Source organism: Polypterus senegalus, chromosome 7, assembly GCF_016835505.1.
Source record: "Polypterus senegalus isolate Bchr_013 chromosome 7, ASM1683550v1, whole genome shotgun sequence".
NCBI lineage: Eukaryota > Metazoa > Chordata > Cladistia > Polypteriformes > Polypteridae > Polypterus > Polypterus senegalus.
The window spans coordinates 76,060,758-76,076,768 of record NC_053160.1 but is presented as its reverse complement, the minus strand read 5'-3'; the positions used below and the strand labels follow the sequence as shown (position 1 = coordinate 76,076,768).

General features: G+C 33.7%; 1 protein-coding gene across 8 annotated transcripts in view; it reads left to right on the top strand.

The window, feature by feature from the left end:
* The window catches only part of pam (peptidylglycine alpha-amidating monooxygenase), a 402,733-nt gene that overhangs the window by 285,681 nt on the left and 101,041 nt on the right, over positions 1 to 16,011 (top strand). For all 8 annotated transcript variants that reach the window (XM_039758909.1, XM_039758910.1, XM_039758908.1 and 5 more), the window contains exons 9-12: positions 4,458 to 4,525; positions 6,196 to 6,276; positions 6,538 to 6,614; positions 8,022 to 8,125. In XM_039758909.1, coding sequence (XP_039614843.1) covers positions 4,458 to 4,525; positions 6,196 to 6,276; positions 6,538 to 6,614; positions 8,022 to 8,125 — 330 coding nt within the window. The remainder of the gene's footprint in view (positions 1 to 4,457; positions 4,526 to 6,195; positions 6,277 to 6,537; positions 6,615 to 8,021; positions 8,126 to 16,011) is intronic.

The following is a 16,011-nucleotide window of genomic DNA, read 5'->3' as shown; positions in this document are numbered from 1 at the left end:
GTACTGGGAGCAACAAGCAGCAATATTAATAGTGAAGCATACGAAGGCATATTAAGTATAAACATGCATGTAGTAGCGCTTAGACCTTTTAAGCTATGTTTCAATATATTCACATATTTACCTTTTTTAATATTAGTGTTCAAACCATAATATCTGTATAATTTGAAATGCCCAAGTTCAATTTCTTGATTTTTTTCCAACAAAACAGAAAGAGGTTAACACTTTTTAGAAGATATTATTAGGCAGTAGACTTCTGAATATGTGTTCAGCTGGTCGAGTATATTATGCCAGTTTTTTGGATTCACCAATGCACTCACGCTTAATGAACGTATAGTATCTGTGATAGGTTACAAACACTCATTTACTGTTTAGAGTAGTCTGTATCTGGAGATGCTCAGAGCAGGAGTAATAAATGGAATGCAGTAATCACCAATTTTTACAATTAGTATATTGTGTCATAATCTTAATCGCAATTAATATACAATTAATTGTGCAGCCCAACATACATAAACATATTGTAGTCTAACAGCATCATTAAAATGAACAAGAGGAACTTGAACCAATTGAATTGCTCCTCATTTAATAACTTTGTTGGTTATGGTAAGCCTTTATCTCATCTAGAAAAAGAAGAATATGAGAACACAGAATTTTATTGTAGTCAATTAAAATGGAAAATTGTACAATTAATAAGTTATGATTTGCAAAAAACTGAGACCCTATAATATCAATATAATAATAATATAATATCAAGAATATTTATGAAGAAATGGACTCAAATGGACTTTTATTTTTGTATGCTGAGTATAAGAAACCCCAAGCTTAAGTCTCTTTTTCAATCCTGTGCAATCCAGATGTGTGAGTGTTGAGCTCTGTAATGGACTAGTCTAGTCGTAGCATCTCCTTCAAGGCTGGTTCCAATCTGGTGCCCAGTGTCTTCCAGCTCTTTAGTTGCTCACAAACCTGAATTAGATAGATGGAGTTGAGAATGTTATGTACAGTAATGCACTGTAATATACATGCAGCATATTTATATAAATTATACTCTTGGATCTGAGTATGTGGAAAAATAGACCCATTAAAATGTGAATTTATGAAAAATTGTCTTTGTGATAATACATCACAGTTTAAAAGAGTAAGAACACAAAGGTATACATAAAGAATACTGTATGTTTATGCATAAAATTTTTGGCATAAATTTAAATAAATGTGCTTTTCTTTACCTAAATCTTTAGTCTTCTATCATCCTTAATCAGAAAATATGTTAAATATAATATGGTTGAAATAAAAGCCATAAATATAAAGTCAGCATCATTTTCATAGTGAATGAGTATAAGGTGCCTTGTTTGATGCACTTACAGTATACCAGGCTAGATAACCTTCTTTATGAAAAAAATATGTAATACAAAAAATAAAGTGATCATGTGCTGATAATACTGAAACTGGCCTTTGAAATAAGTTTCTTTGAGGAGGAATAGCGCCATACACCTAGTGGAAAGTTGCCTTTGGGGAAATTAATTAATTAATGAATTACAAAAGGAACTATAAAGGTTAAAGCATCCTCTACGTGGATACTTACACATTATGTCCTGGCTGCTCTCTGTGCTTTTGCATATTTAGAGATTTAACTTAAGCAGAGGATATGACTCTCCCAGCAAGGGGGAATCTGAATTTATGAAGTAGTTGTTTCACAAGGGAATTAGTGAGAGCTGCAGAGGATGCAAGGATGATTTCTCATGAAAATATCTAGCATTCATCCTTAATAACTGTGGGTATTACCTAGTCAGTAGTAAGAAAACTGTCATTTACATTTCTGCTTAGGAGACTTACTTCATCTGGATGTCATTTATGCTAATCATCCCTCTTTCCCATGTCTTTCATATGGCATTAATTGGAAGTCCTTTACAGTATATGAACTACAAGCCTATCCCCTGCTAAGCATGATTAGATATTTTATGTATCTTTCTCTCACAGGCGTTATGTTACAGAAGCTCGCTCTTTCCATATGCAGTAAATGGTGCTCCTCATTTAGCCATGTGGCAACAAATTTTCCAGCTTTTGACCTGACATACAGCTGTAATGTGGAAAGTGAATTTTGCTTTTGAATGTGACATGTGAATTTTGAGCCAATTAACTTAATTGAACTTAAAACATAGAAAGTCTTCAGACTTCTGCATGGTTATTCAGAACAGAGGTCTTGTTTTCCCTTGTTGGACACTGGTGCTGATTTTACATTTATTAGAGAAGCTTTTGATTTTTAATTTTGTGATCTAGTATGTGATACTTTAAATAATCATCATCCTATAGGTAGCATGGTGAGATTATATACACATTATGGTAGTTAAGGAAAGAAGGGTCGACAAAAAAAGAGGGGTTTAGGGTGCCAACACAGCCCTCCCCATTTACTAACATTTTTTCAAACAAAAATAATGCACAGTGACATGAAATAACAACAAAAGTAGGTGCCAAATAACAATGTGACCTTGATCATCAGCCCTCTGCTCGGTCAAAGATGTCACCATTCGGCCATCCTTTTAAAGCCCCAGGACCATGCAGGGTTGGATCAATTTACACATTATTTCTGAGTGCATAACCAAAACATCAAAATCACTTAAAACTTTTCACTTGTCAAGAATTTCACTGTATTATGTATCTGTTTTATATTCTGTCACAAGAATTTAAAGATACTTTCAGAGAAAACAGAAGTACCAATACGTATTTTCATTCTCTGTAACATGTTTTCTGCATGCTTCAGTGATCAGCTAATATTAAAATTCCTATAGCCAAGAACCGGGATAATACTTGATGGTCTGTGGAAGATGGTCAGTGATTGTTCCATGTGTTCTTTTTTTTGTTTGTTTATTTACTTTATTATTCTTTACCATTCACTACTTTACACAAGGGCTATTTCTTTTAGCTTCGTGTTATTACAAAATGATATTTACAGTTTGCTCTTTTACATGCTGTCATCAGTTCAAACTGCACTAAAAACATGCTCTTTGTCCATGGTCCAGTGTACTTATTAGTCTATTGTATTTTTTTTTTTAACACAGTACAGTAAGTACAGGAAACTCTTGATTCATTGGATTTTAAATGTTTTATTATTTTGAGCATATGTGAATCTCTGTGTGTGTACGCACATTGATGTGCAGAAATGTACTCTGGTAGATAGTGTGGATTTCTCACTTTCCATATTAGACTTGGTAGGCCCTTGCCACATTTTGTGCTGTCTTGAAACCATTTCTTCTCCAGGAAAAACATTGTACTTTTTGATGTCTGTAACATCTTTAATAAAAATTGTTAATGTATTGACCGACTGGCATAAACAGAATAATTTATACACTACATAAAAATTTCATTTATATGTAAGTCGTTGATACACCCAAAATGATATTCATATATTCTCTTGATAAATAAGTAAAATATTTGAGTTCCAGCTATGTATCAAAGAGGATGGCTGAAATGAGATGCAGTAAGTGCATCCAGCACACATTAATATGCCAAGAGTGTTAGGAATATAGGAAAGAAAAATCAGCGTAATTATAAACCAAAAAAATTGATCTAGTCTTGCTGAGCATAATTACACCCAAGGTCAAGCCAAGTTTGCATGTGAGGAATGCATTTATGCCTCCGTGCTAGTATGAAAAGTTAATAACATTACATTGTCCAGATATTTTATTAAGGCGTTTTTGTACCCACCACCTACCGGCAGATGTTGAGGTCAGTCTTTCCATTCAGGGTCCTTGACACCCTCTGTACTACTGAATGTGATCTTAATCCTGACCAACTTGTATTGACTTCTTCATCACTTAAAAATGTAGCTGAAATTTGTACTTACTACATGCATTCTTAAATGTCTATGTGGAGGCATGGATATGGGAAGAACTTTTGAGTATGTTAGAAATTAATTTGACTGTCATTTTTTAATTTTAATGTTGTTCTTCACTAAATAACTCATTGCTGTTATTCTGATGACATCACTATTTTGTTTGGTTTTTTTTTATGAACTGTGTTGTTGTGTAGAGAATGCCATATTCTTTATAGGAAGTTGCGAAAAAAAAAAAAAAAAAACACAATGTTTGTAATATGGTTTGGGACCTCTGATGTAACCTCCCTGTCTCTATAAAACATGATTGCATACACTTCTAGTGTACGAAATTTGAAATATTAAAGGCAAATACTAAAACACATGATATTGTACGAAAAAAAGTTTTGAGTTTTGACCTTTGCAATGTTTAGGCTTTTGGTCTAAATTTTGGTGTAGGTATTCTGGTTGTTGTTATTTCATGCATTAATCCTAAGATGTTACATTTTTTTTCTTTACCTCTAAAGATCTGAAAAGCATCTCTGCCACTTGCATTGCAATCATCCCATCAGAACCAAATGTTGTTAAAAGTTATGTAACTGTTTATGAACATTTCAGTATCCTAATAGTGCTAGTGCTATTTATTTTGTTTCAGACAGCCGTTGACTGCTGGCATATATCTCCTCATGTCAAGAGATGCTGTGATACCACCAGGAAAAAATGGTATGGAAGCACACATTTCTTATTGCCACACTCTTAATGAGAATGAAGGGCATTTATATTCTTTCAATGTTGTTGTTCACATTTTAAGATTGAGTCTGGGGAAATGGAAAGTACTTCTGAGGATCTGTTCTGCTTATATTTTTTTCTGTTTATACTAATTATTTTTTTCTTACTTTTGGAGTTAAACCTTTTTCTCATGGAGCTCTGCCTCAAGCCACTGTTTCTTTTGTGCCTCAATTAACACTGAATAACATCAAATATCAGCATGTGATAACAGAAACTGTATTTGCATGCATTGCTTTCTTTTATAATCCACCTGTGGTCTGGATCTCTAACTATTAAGTCACACAGGCTGGAAGTGCATGGTCTCCATTTTTATTGATGGCAATCTGTAATTGGTACTGGATATAATAATCAAATTATTCACCTAAGGTTGCTCAGTTAATAGTTTTTTTTTTAATAATCTGTGAAACTACTGGTACTCTGCCTCTCAGCCTCTTCAGTTCCCTTTCTCCTCTCACAGTCCATAGAGATCTTCATATATTTTGTCATGTCATTTTCTAACCAGCTTATTGCCAACTAGGGTTGGTGGTTTGAGGTAGGGGGTGGGCGTCTCAGAGCCTATTGTAGCTAGTATAGGGCTCAAGGCAGGAACAAACCTTGCACAGGATGACAGCCCATTGCAGGGCAAAAACATACAGTTTAGTGTTACCAGTTATCTTATCCTAACCTGCATGTCTTTGGATAGTGGGAGAAAGCTGGAGCACCCAGAGGAAACCTGTGCAAACAATGGGAGAATATGTAAATGCACATGCTTGCATGCAAACTTATTCTCCATACTGCAAGGCAACAGCAATACCACTGTGCCACCTTTTTATACATCTTAGCAGTTTTTAATTATTCGGATTTGAGAAATGAAAGCATGTGTGTTAGCATTCTCTGCCTGTCACACCTTTCTACAAGGTCCTACTAGGATAAACACCATATCATGCTCCTCTCAATTAGAAAAATGATATTAAAAAGCAGTTAAATTATTTTTCAGCTTTATTATTTAGTGTGATGTATATCCATCTATTCCAGTGTCTGTTAATTTTATTTTCTGATTTTTCTTTTTGTGATTCGTGGAACATGTATAATTTCATCATTATAAATTGAACAGTTTGCTTAAAAATGTTCAATTGATATTATAGGTAATTTTGGGAAAACAATTTGAAGAACTACTTGCATGAATTTTGTGGGCTATAGACATTATTATTTTCACTTTTAAAAGAAGCACTAATCTAGTGGAGAAACAATGACAAAAGAGTAGTTCTTGTTGTCACTTACCTCATTCCACTGAAATACTGTCAATTTGTCTTGGCCTCACTATTTTTATGGCCCTTTTTGAGGTTCTGATGCAAAGGTAAATTAATTTATATCTTATGTAGCTGAAAAAGGTTCCGTTGGAGCAAGCATTTGCTATCATTAAGGGATAACATGAAAACAATATAAGGAAGGCAGTGTGGACCGCTGCTTATTAATTATAGTATTGGATATTATTAAAACCTTATGCTTCAGAAAATCAGTCCTTTGCCACATGACTTGAGTGTGCCACTTTCCTTTATGCAGACACCAGATATATTTTTATGTTGTATGTTCTCAAGTGTGACTTTTTTTTCTTCCTTCCACAGTAGTTAATGCTGACATTGCCTGTTCTTACAGAACATCTACCATGTACCCTTTTGCATTCCGAACACACACTCACCGTTTAGGTAAGTGCTAATCTATATGAGCATCTGTGGAATTTTACTTCTTTTTTGCCGCCTGTAATTTTTATATTGTTGGATGTTATAAATAGATCATTTAATAGTGAAGGCAAAAATAGCTTCTATGATGTATGCAGTGTTTCCAATTTAAACAAAGATCATTTTATTTTCATAAAATTTAAACCATGTTTGTGTAAATTTTTGTGTTTTAAAATTTGTTTGTGGTTTTTTTAAGTTAATAGTAATTTTTTTACTCTGTTTCCTCAGGAAAAGTTGTAAGTGGCTATAGAGTACGTGGAGGAAAATGGACTTTAATAGGTAGACAAAGTCCTCAGCTTCCCCAAGTAAGCTGTAATTTACACATTTTAAGTTGTTGCTGTAAATGTTATGAATAAAGTATCTGTGTTTTTTTGTTGCTTATATACCACCCTCAGCAAAACAGTTTGTGAGTGTATGTGATTTTGAACTACCTTTTACCATCAATGTTGTGGTGGGCTGATGGCTGCAGTCATTGTAGGTTAATGCATGCTAGAGCTGTAGAAATACTGAGATTATGCAGCATTTGAAAAAGAATTAAAACTTAGTTCCTCTGTTTTTTGTAAATTTATATCAATGGCTATGTTCTAATAACCTTTGTAATCTTATTTAAGCAGTTTGAATGAGTTATAGTAACATATTTATACTTTATCAGTCAGCAAAATACCTGATAATAAACTTACACAGAACACTTTTTAATTTTAATTTATAACTTTGGCTTACTTATTAAATATAATTGTTTGCGTTTTTTCTTCAGTAAACTAAAACATTTATGTGTTTTATCTGCACAAGTTGTTCATTTTTATTAAATGTTTTATTTCCTTGTTTTTTTCTGCAAGAATATTTCTTGGCAATTAAGTCATTCAAATGTTACATACCAAAAAAAAAACTTTTTTTTTTTTTTAAATCAGTGCATTTTAGCATATGTATGCGAACAACATATTACACTGTACACATATAAAAATATACTGTTACCAAATACTTTGATATAGTTAGAATTTAGTTAATCTACAAAGACACAAGCTGACTTTACAGAACACCTTCTTCTATAAGTATCTTTACTCCCAGGCTTTATAAGACTTTGATTATTAAGTCTGTCAGTTTGCATTGATTTGTATTTAGATTTGGAGCATATGCATATTAAGTGACTTATTTGGGATCAAAGCGAGAGTCAGAGGAGGATTTTGATTCAGTAATCTTTGAGTTAAAAGTCTGGTGCTTTAAGCATTAGATCTCGCTGACTATTTACATGCATGTTAATACCAAGCTTATGAAGCAAACTGACTAGCTGTTATATTTTGTAGTTTTTCCCCCAGATCAATTTTACAATGGTTGCCTTCTAGGAGCAGACTACATTTTTAATCACTGAATGTTTTATAGGTTATGCGTGAGACTTAGATTCACAGTTATCTTTTACATTATGCTAGTATTTTATCAAGCTATCTGACTTTCAGATACTCTCCTGTTATTAAATTATTATGCTGTGAATTTTTTAGGACTTTTCCATCCACTGATTTTGAAAGTTGCAAGATATAGTATGCAGTGGAAACAGTATAGTAACAGACAACAAAGGCAGCAGGTTTCCAGAAAGTCTCTTTTTTGTGTGTGTGCTTTTTTTTTTTTTTTTGGCTTTCATTGAACAACAGTAGGGTACTTGCCTCTTTAATATGTATTGATTACTTAGTGTTCACTTTTTCCTTGTTTAATTTCCGCAGGCATTCTACTCAGCAAACAAAGGTGTTGATATAAGACATGGAGACACGTTGGCTGCCAGATGTGTATTTTCAGGAGAAGGAAAGACAACTGAAACTCATATTGGGTGAGTATAAATAATTTAAATCCTCTTACATAATGGGTTTTTGAAACAGCAGAGATATGTTTGATTAGCAGTGAAATGTCCTGAATTGTTACCAAGACCGCATTACAGGCTCATATTTTGAGCTCCTCTGGGTAGTTATTTTTGTCACCCTTCTGTCTTTTTTCTTTATCCATATTGTTCCTCTGGTGAGGCTTATGGGGTAATGGATATAAGCCAGGACAGAGGCTTGAATAGAATAGCAATCTACTGCCTCTGGCCTTTATCATTTACTCACAGTTGTGTCCATTTTATAGTCACCAGTCAATTTGGCAGCAGGTCACCTGCTGTGGGTAGAGCGTTCTTTACAAAATCTTCCAACAGTGTCTTTCATTCACTTAAACATAAAACATAGCACTTTATATTATTTTCTTAGATGTCATGGTTTGTTTTCATCTTAGAACTATAATAGTCAAAATTTAACGGCTTTGTGTAGTACTTTTTTTTTCTGTGGGATTATTATTCAGAATAATTAGGCTAATGACTAAATAAGGCCACTAATAGCTTTCTGAAAGTTTTCCATTTTAGAAAATGTATCTAAAGTAAAAGTAAAAAAAAAAAAAAAATTCATGCTCTATTAATGCTTGAAGAATTCGGTTTGACTTTACCATTATTAGACTTCTTTGCAGTTCAGAAAGAAAGGCTCATGCTTGATGACTGAACAATGCAATCAATAGCACAATGCTGACTATGCATAAACAGTTCCAGGCGGAAAACATGGGGGAGGGGGTGGGGATAAAAACAGGATAAGCACTGATCCGCCACAACTACTGACTCGAGTAGTTATTATTGGCCCATTATAGATAAATGTAGCAGAAGAACTCCATAAAGAGTTCTAAAGAAGGGAAGCAAAACCATGTAAATATTAGACTCATAAGCCAATGGTTTGATTTAAATTAACCTGGCCTGTATAAAAAATCCTAAATTGTATAAAAATGGTGTACTGTTAATATTAACAAGGCCTTCTTTATGCAGCATAATTTGAAATTTGGAAATTTAATTGCATTTTATTTCATCATTAGTCAGGTTTGCATACTCTACACTGCATCAGCTGGTTTACTTTGCTTTCAGAAAAACTAATGATCAATTAACACAGCAAGCAAACAATACTGTTATTGACTTTTAAAATGCATGCCTTGATTAATATTTCTTCTTTTGAGGATTCTGACAATGTTTTAATTTTCTGACTAAATTGTATCTATTTTTCTGTTGAAAGCATTAACAGTTTCTGTGTTGACTGGATATTTTTCATCTACTGGCTTAATATCTTGGAAATAATAATAACATACGGTCAAGCCGGGAACAAGTTAACCTTTAAATATCTCCACCATTTACTGATTTCACATATTCCATTTCAGTGATGTATGGAGCTGGAGCCTTTCCTGGCAGTATATCATCCCTAAACGGGACTACAGTTAATCAAAATGCACACACATTTACACATCCACATTCACTCAAAGAAAGCCAAAGTAGTGGCATTAACCTAATGTCTTTGAAATGCTATTAAGTGATTATGTACTTTAATACATTCTCTTTTATCATGTTGGAGGGTAGCAACATGTTTCACGTTGATCAGACATGCAAACAAGAGTCTCACTGTACTCTGCACACATGACAATACTACTGTTTTTCTCTTTATTACTTTTCCGTGTCACTACATGATAAAAGGATAGAAAGACATGATGGGTGGAATTGGACTCTGGGGGGGCCTTTCTGTTTTAGTATGGATCTGCATCAGCAAGTCAAAATAAAGCAAACTGAGTTGGAAGCAAATGGACAGTATATATTTTAGATGCTTGCTTCAGTAATGTGTGCAGATTCTTTTAAACTTTTATTGCTATCCTGGTACTTTTCACACCACACACTTAAATCAAAGACTTATCTTTCTTTTAACTTGTCCCAAAATAAAGCCAGTGATTGTTTTCATAGAAGCTTTATGGTACATTATATAGCTAGGCAATATACTTTGTGACTTCCCCAACCCAAAAGCCACCACAAATCTAATTTATTGCTTTGCAGATTTTAGTTTTGTTTTAAACATGAGTCTTAAATTTTTCTTTGCTTTGTTTCCTTTATCTAAAAAATATTAAAATTATCGTTAGCCGTTTTTAAAACTGTGTCACACTCTGCTGTCTAATTTATTTTTCAGCCATATTCTACTTGTTCTTTTCCATGTGGCTTAAGTCCAGCACTAATATATTCAGCAGACAAAATATAATATTCTGAAATCCACTTAATTCAATTCAGAGTCACAGGAGCTAGAATCTGTCAGACAGCATTGTGAGCAAAACAAGAACCAATCCTGTGCAATGTGCCAGTCCATTACAGCCCACTAAATCATATTTAATTGATTAATTAATTGGATACAAATAAGAAAACAGCAGAAGCTCTGTATTTTACTTTTTAATAATGTTGTCTTAAAATTATAAGCAACAAATCCTTGTAACCACAGTGGAATATGACCATTCTGTATTTTCTTTTTGTCTGCTCTTATTTTATTCTTCATCATGGAGTAGTTATGATAGTGCCCATTTAATGTTAAAATGTGCCTTTAAAGGAAGTGTTTCAATTATCTCTGTCAGTGAGTAGCCAAATCAAACAGTATGTTGTACAGTGTTACTCTTTGTGTTCTCTGCCAGTCTTAAGGCTTTTGACAGATTTTGAATACGTAAATACTATGAGCTTAGAGAATTTGCTTTTAAGACTCGAAATTGGATAGCAGTTTCTTAGGGAATTCTACATTTTCAATGCAAGGGAGAAATATATTTCCTTCCCTGTCTGCCTTTCGTGTGCGCTTGCCATGTCATTATGGTTGCCATGGAGAATAAATGAATGGTGCAGATCTGTAGTGAAGAAAGTCAGTGTTGACGTATCTGTGCGGCAGTAAATAGATCGCCCCCGCATTTCTATGGTGCAACTGCTCGCTGGAAGTGACAACTAATTAAAAATGCATGGAGTGATGTTTCCAGTCATTAGGAAATCACGTACAATCTTGAAAACAAGGCAAAATAAACCGTCTTTGGAATATTTTTCAGTCTTCTAGTCACATTCATATTTTCTGTAATTGTGCCTTAAGCCCCATGCTAAAAATGGAAAAAGAAGCTGCTGTCTATATTTTTCGTTGCTGAAAAACCCATTAAATATATGATGCTATTCCTCCAGCATACCTCCCACAAAGGAAGCTTATTAGTATGGTGTTGCCTATTAATATTAGTTCAGAGTATCTAAACGTGCAGACTACTTGACAGATTTTTTTTTTTCAATGAAGCTGAATGTTTTAAAATGACAAGAACTGAACTAATATTCAGTATAAATTCTTGTGAAACAGATTCACTACAGCATGCAATTATGATATTTTTTCAAATAAATTTAGGATGTTAGAAATATGTTTATAGGTTCATTATTGTCGTGTACATAATTACTGTATTATTTGTGACATACTGTTGCAGCAGGATTTTAATACAACTTAAAAAGTAATTTTTTTAAATTGTTATTCAGCCTGTTGCTGTTACTATGTGATTGCATAGACAGGACTCCACAGTCATGAACTATAAAACCAGCCCAGCTGCAGCTGTCTCAGCGGATTTTTTTCCCAGTAATACAGTTTCTCTCCCATATCTGAAAGATGGCTTTTACTTTGATTGGCCAATCACAACTGAACAAACTTTGTGTTCATATCTGGCAGTAGATTGGCATTTTGTTCTAGGCTGGTTCCTGACTTGCATCTATTGCAGTCCACATAGGCCTTAGTTCCCTTTTTTTCTGAAATTAAACAGATTTTTACAGAAGAACCATATTTCTCACGATTTAAAGAGCTTCTATAAATGGCCAAATTTCCCCTCGGTAACTAGGTAAATAATAAGTGTATAAATTAATCTGGTTATTGTTTTATTGGTGAATTACTTTTCTAGCTATTACATCATCTTTGCATTGTTTATTTGTGAGTAAAAGACATTCTTTTCACAGATATGACTTCATGGTCTTTGTTTTCTTAATTAATCCTTAAAAATAAGCAGCACCTAAAATGGCACTTTGCTAGTTCAATTCCTTGCTATCAATTCCTTGTCCCTATTGTCTACTTTATTTACTCTTATCTTTGCTGTCATAACCCAATGGACTACATATTTGTGCCATTTCCTTCAAAACCCCAGTACCTGTAAATATAAAGAGTTTCATTCCTCAGATTTCAGATATTCTTAATGCCCCAATAATTTTCAAAATGTAAAAAATATCTGTTCATGGTATTTTAGGTTATGTTGTTTTTCTCTGTAATAGAAGTAAAATTGGTTGATTTTTTATTTTTCTCAAATTATTCCTTTTATTATATGTATCTTTTCTTTTGAAAAGATTACCTTGTTATAATAGTATCCACATTGAGTCCTAATGAAGTCTTGCGATAGTCAGGATGTGTTGTCTTTACCCATTTAGCTGTGCCATAATACTCCTGGATGTATTGTTTTCAAAATCCATTTTATAGAGTTAGATTATTTCAATCCATATTAGTTCCTGAATGAAAGGTTTAAGGGCCCATTCAAACTTGAATGTTCTAAACTTCCAGTGTTTGTTTAGTGTTTTTCAGGCTTTTAATGGTCTTTTGCAAGTGTTTTTCAAACATATTTTGGGCTTTTTTGGGTCATTTCTTAGGTGCTTTTCAGGTGTTTTCGAGCATTTTCAAAGAAGCATTTTCCAGGGAAAATTTGTTTGACATCTTTTCTGTTTTACAGGCTGTGAGAGGCTGTTTTGTTGTGAGGTCATTGTTGTGTTTCCAGACTATCTTCTGTGACTATAGTGCTTTTAATCCTGGTGGTCACAGTACTGAAGAGCAGGTGTCTTCAGCATGAACAAACATACGAGTGACTGTCTTGGGTTCACCTTCTTCTGCAGCAAAGGGTTAGGGTTAGAGTCGAGAGAATAATTCTGGACTCTATGAAGCAGACAGCATCCTGAAAAATTCCAGGATTACACATGGGTGTTGATAAACACATAAGCAAGTAAGTAGTGATATGTGAAATAAAAATCATTGCATTATTTAGCAAAAAAGTTGTCTAGTAACATCTAATGAAGAAATTGCTATCGTACACAGCAGAAATAAACTGCAAAGTACTGAGCATTCACATTGTATTCATATACATTTAATCCTACATGTGCTGTGGGGCAAATTTAGTGTCACCAGCAGCAGCACTTGGTACAAAGCAAGATGCACATGTGGTGGATGGTACACCGATCATTTTCTGGGCTCAGATGCACAGCCAAGCAGAAAAGAGTGTGCTGTGTGAAATCCAGAAACTGAAACTTATTAATAAAGTATCTGTTTAGTTTTAATCCAGGTATTTGCTAAATATATTTTGAAATAGAGGCATCTGTTCATGTAAAGGCCAGTATTCACTTGGATTAAGGATGATAAAGGGGATGGATGTTATTTACTTCATAAACGATTAAATGTATTTTCTTAATTGAGAGGTATCAATGACACATTTTAAGTATGGTAACAGGTTAAAATACACAATTCAACACTTTCAACACCTTCAATAATACTGACCCATCTGGAAATGCACAGGCACACGCAACTCCCATATGATGCTGTGAGGAAGCTCTATTACTCTGTCTAAATTTGAACATGTTTAAAGCTAAATGCATACCTATAACTTTTGTTACATCCTTGTCACTTGTTTGCTAGTTAAATACCATAATCTTTCACTAGAATACCAATGCACAACAAAATTTTTTTTTCTTGTTTTTCAAGTTTCAGTGAGCTAACTGCATTATCCAGGAAGAGGTATTGACATCCTGTAAACTCGCTTCAAAAATGCTCTTTTGTTTTCTTTTACCAGTGTTTTATGCTTGTTACCACTGATTACAATGAAACAAGTCTTTGGTGCGTTACCGTTGATTTCAGTGAAACAAGTCTTTGGCCATAAACACTCAAACTGCTGATAAAATGCTTAGGTATAAATAGTGTCATTGAAAACAATAGGAGGTAACTTTTTAAGCTATTTAGGAATGTTCTGGTCTTGCACTAAAACTCTAGAAAAACACTTGGGTATAAATAGGCCCTAAGAGTCAACAGCCAAAATAAGCAGTGTGTCTTTTAAATGCCCTATAAATAATATGAGAATTTGTTTTTTTGTCAGTTAGGTTTGTCTTTCACCAACCCGAAAACTATTATCAATATAATATCAAAAATAACAGAATAACAGTGGTGCCATTGTTGGTATTTCACTCGTACTAAGTATACTAGCCAATAAATTTTACAAATAAGTATTATACATTGTAAAGTTATAACAAGCCACAGACTATCCTGGCAATATTGGGCACTAAACAAGAAGCACTCCTGAACAGAACACAGCAATCTTTTGTCTCAGCAAAATGACTTTCACTATAGAATGCAGGCCAAGAAATGAACAATGCCAAATCATCACAGCAGTAATTAAGAAACCATTGAATAATGGTTTAATAGACCATCCTTCCTTCAAAATCAGAGATAATTAGGTTTACATATAATTGAATCTGTAACACTACTATATTTATGGAATCCAGTATTTTTTTCTTTCTTTTATTCCCCAATTTTTTCACAATCTTTGATAAAAATGAATGGTTACTATGTTTCACGTGGTTCATAGGCAGCTACTGTATATTGACTTAAACATTTCCTGGCTGACTGATGTTGATTTTCGTCTAGCTTTTCTTCTTTTATAAAGCTCCTAACATTTATTGCACACAATCACTACAGTATTTGGGCATTACAACAATCTACAAATAATGCCTTTGTAAAGCGTGCGCTCATCATCCTACTGTCATTATTGGAGACTAATCCACTTACAATGGTTCATGGTGTTCAAGCAGTTTATATCTGCTTCATTTCCTGGCTTTATATATAAGTCTTTACTTTATACCCCCATTAAAAGAAGTATAATGTATAGGACATAGTGCTCCTTGTTTTTTGTAGATTTTTTTGTAATAGATAAGTTGACTGTGATGAATTCTGCTGTAATCCATTCCTTCCTTAGCTAAGTTTGTGCAGGGCTGTGGTAGGTTTTGAATCAGGGTTATCAGCCAGGGTCCTGTCCTCATGTACGATTCTCCCCATTGAAAACATCAATTTCAAGTTTTCCAAAAATGGAAAAACATTAGTTAAAATATATTAACATTAAACATCAATGTATGTATCTTCTTTAAAATATGACATACACTTTATTAAATTTAATACTAGCTGTGTAACATTTTTGTGATTGATCATTTTGGCACAGTTCGGTAAAAGCCATTAATGACAGGTATATTTAATAATATAAGCTGCAGTAGATGTAAAAACTGCAGCAGAAACATACTATAAAGGAAGAAAATGTAAGCAAAACACCAAGATAAGGAGGCTAATGTCACCTCTCTTAGCAATAATGAAACTGAGGCTGATGCAAATATTAGTGGGGACGGTGATCATGTAATTTTCCACATGGTTTCTGCAAATGCAAACTTTCTAATTTCTCTTTGATGTGCTGAAATTGCAAAATGGATTAATACAAGAAGCAATGTTGCATTACAGTAAGCAGCACATTTACAGAGACTCTAAATACATTGATGTACCTTAGCTTTTAAAATTTATCAAAGGGTTTTTCCATACACAGATATGGCATAGATGATTTTATTAATTATTCCAGCCACTGTTAAGTGTTAACTATGACAGTGAGGTACCGGAAAAATTGACAGGCTTACAACACTGTCAGTTAAGAGACTGTAGCAACAATGGACTATCTATCATTTCACTCTAAAGGCGAGACTGACCTTGTGACACTTCACACCCCATTGACCATTCCTCATTTTTACAAATATATACTTTTCTGAATTGTTGGTGTATG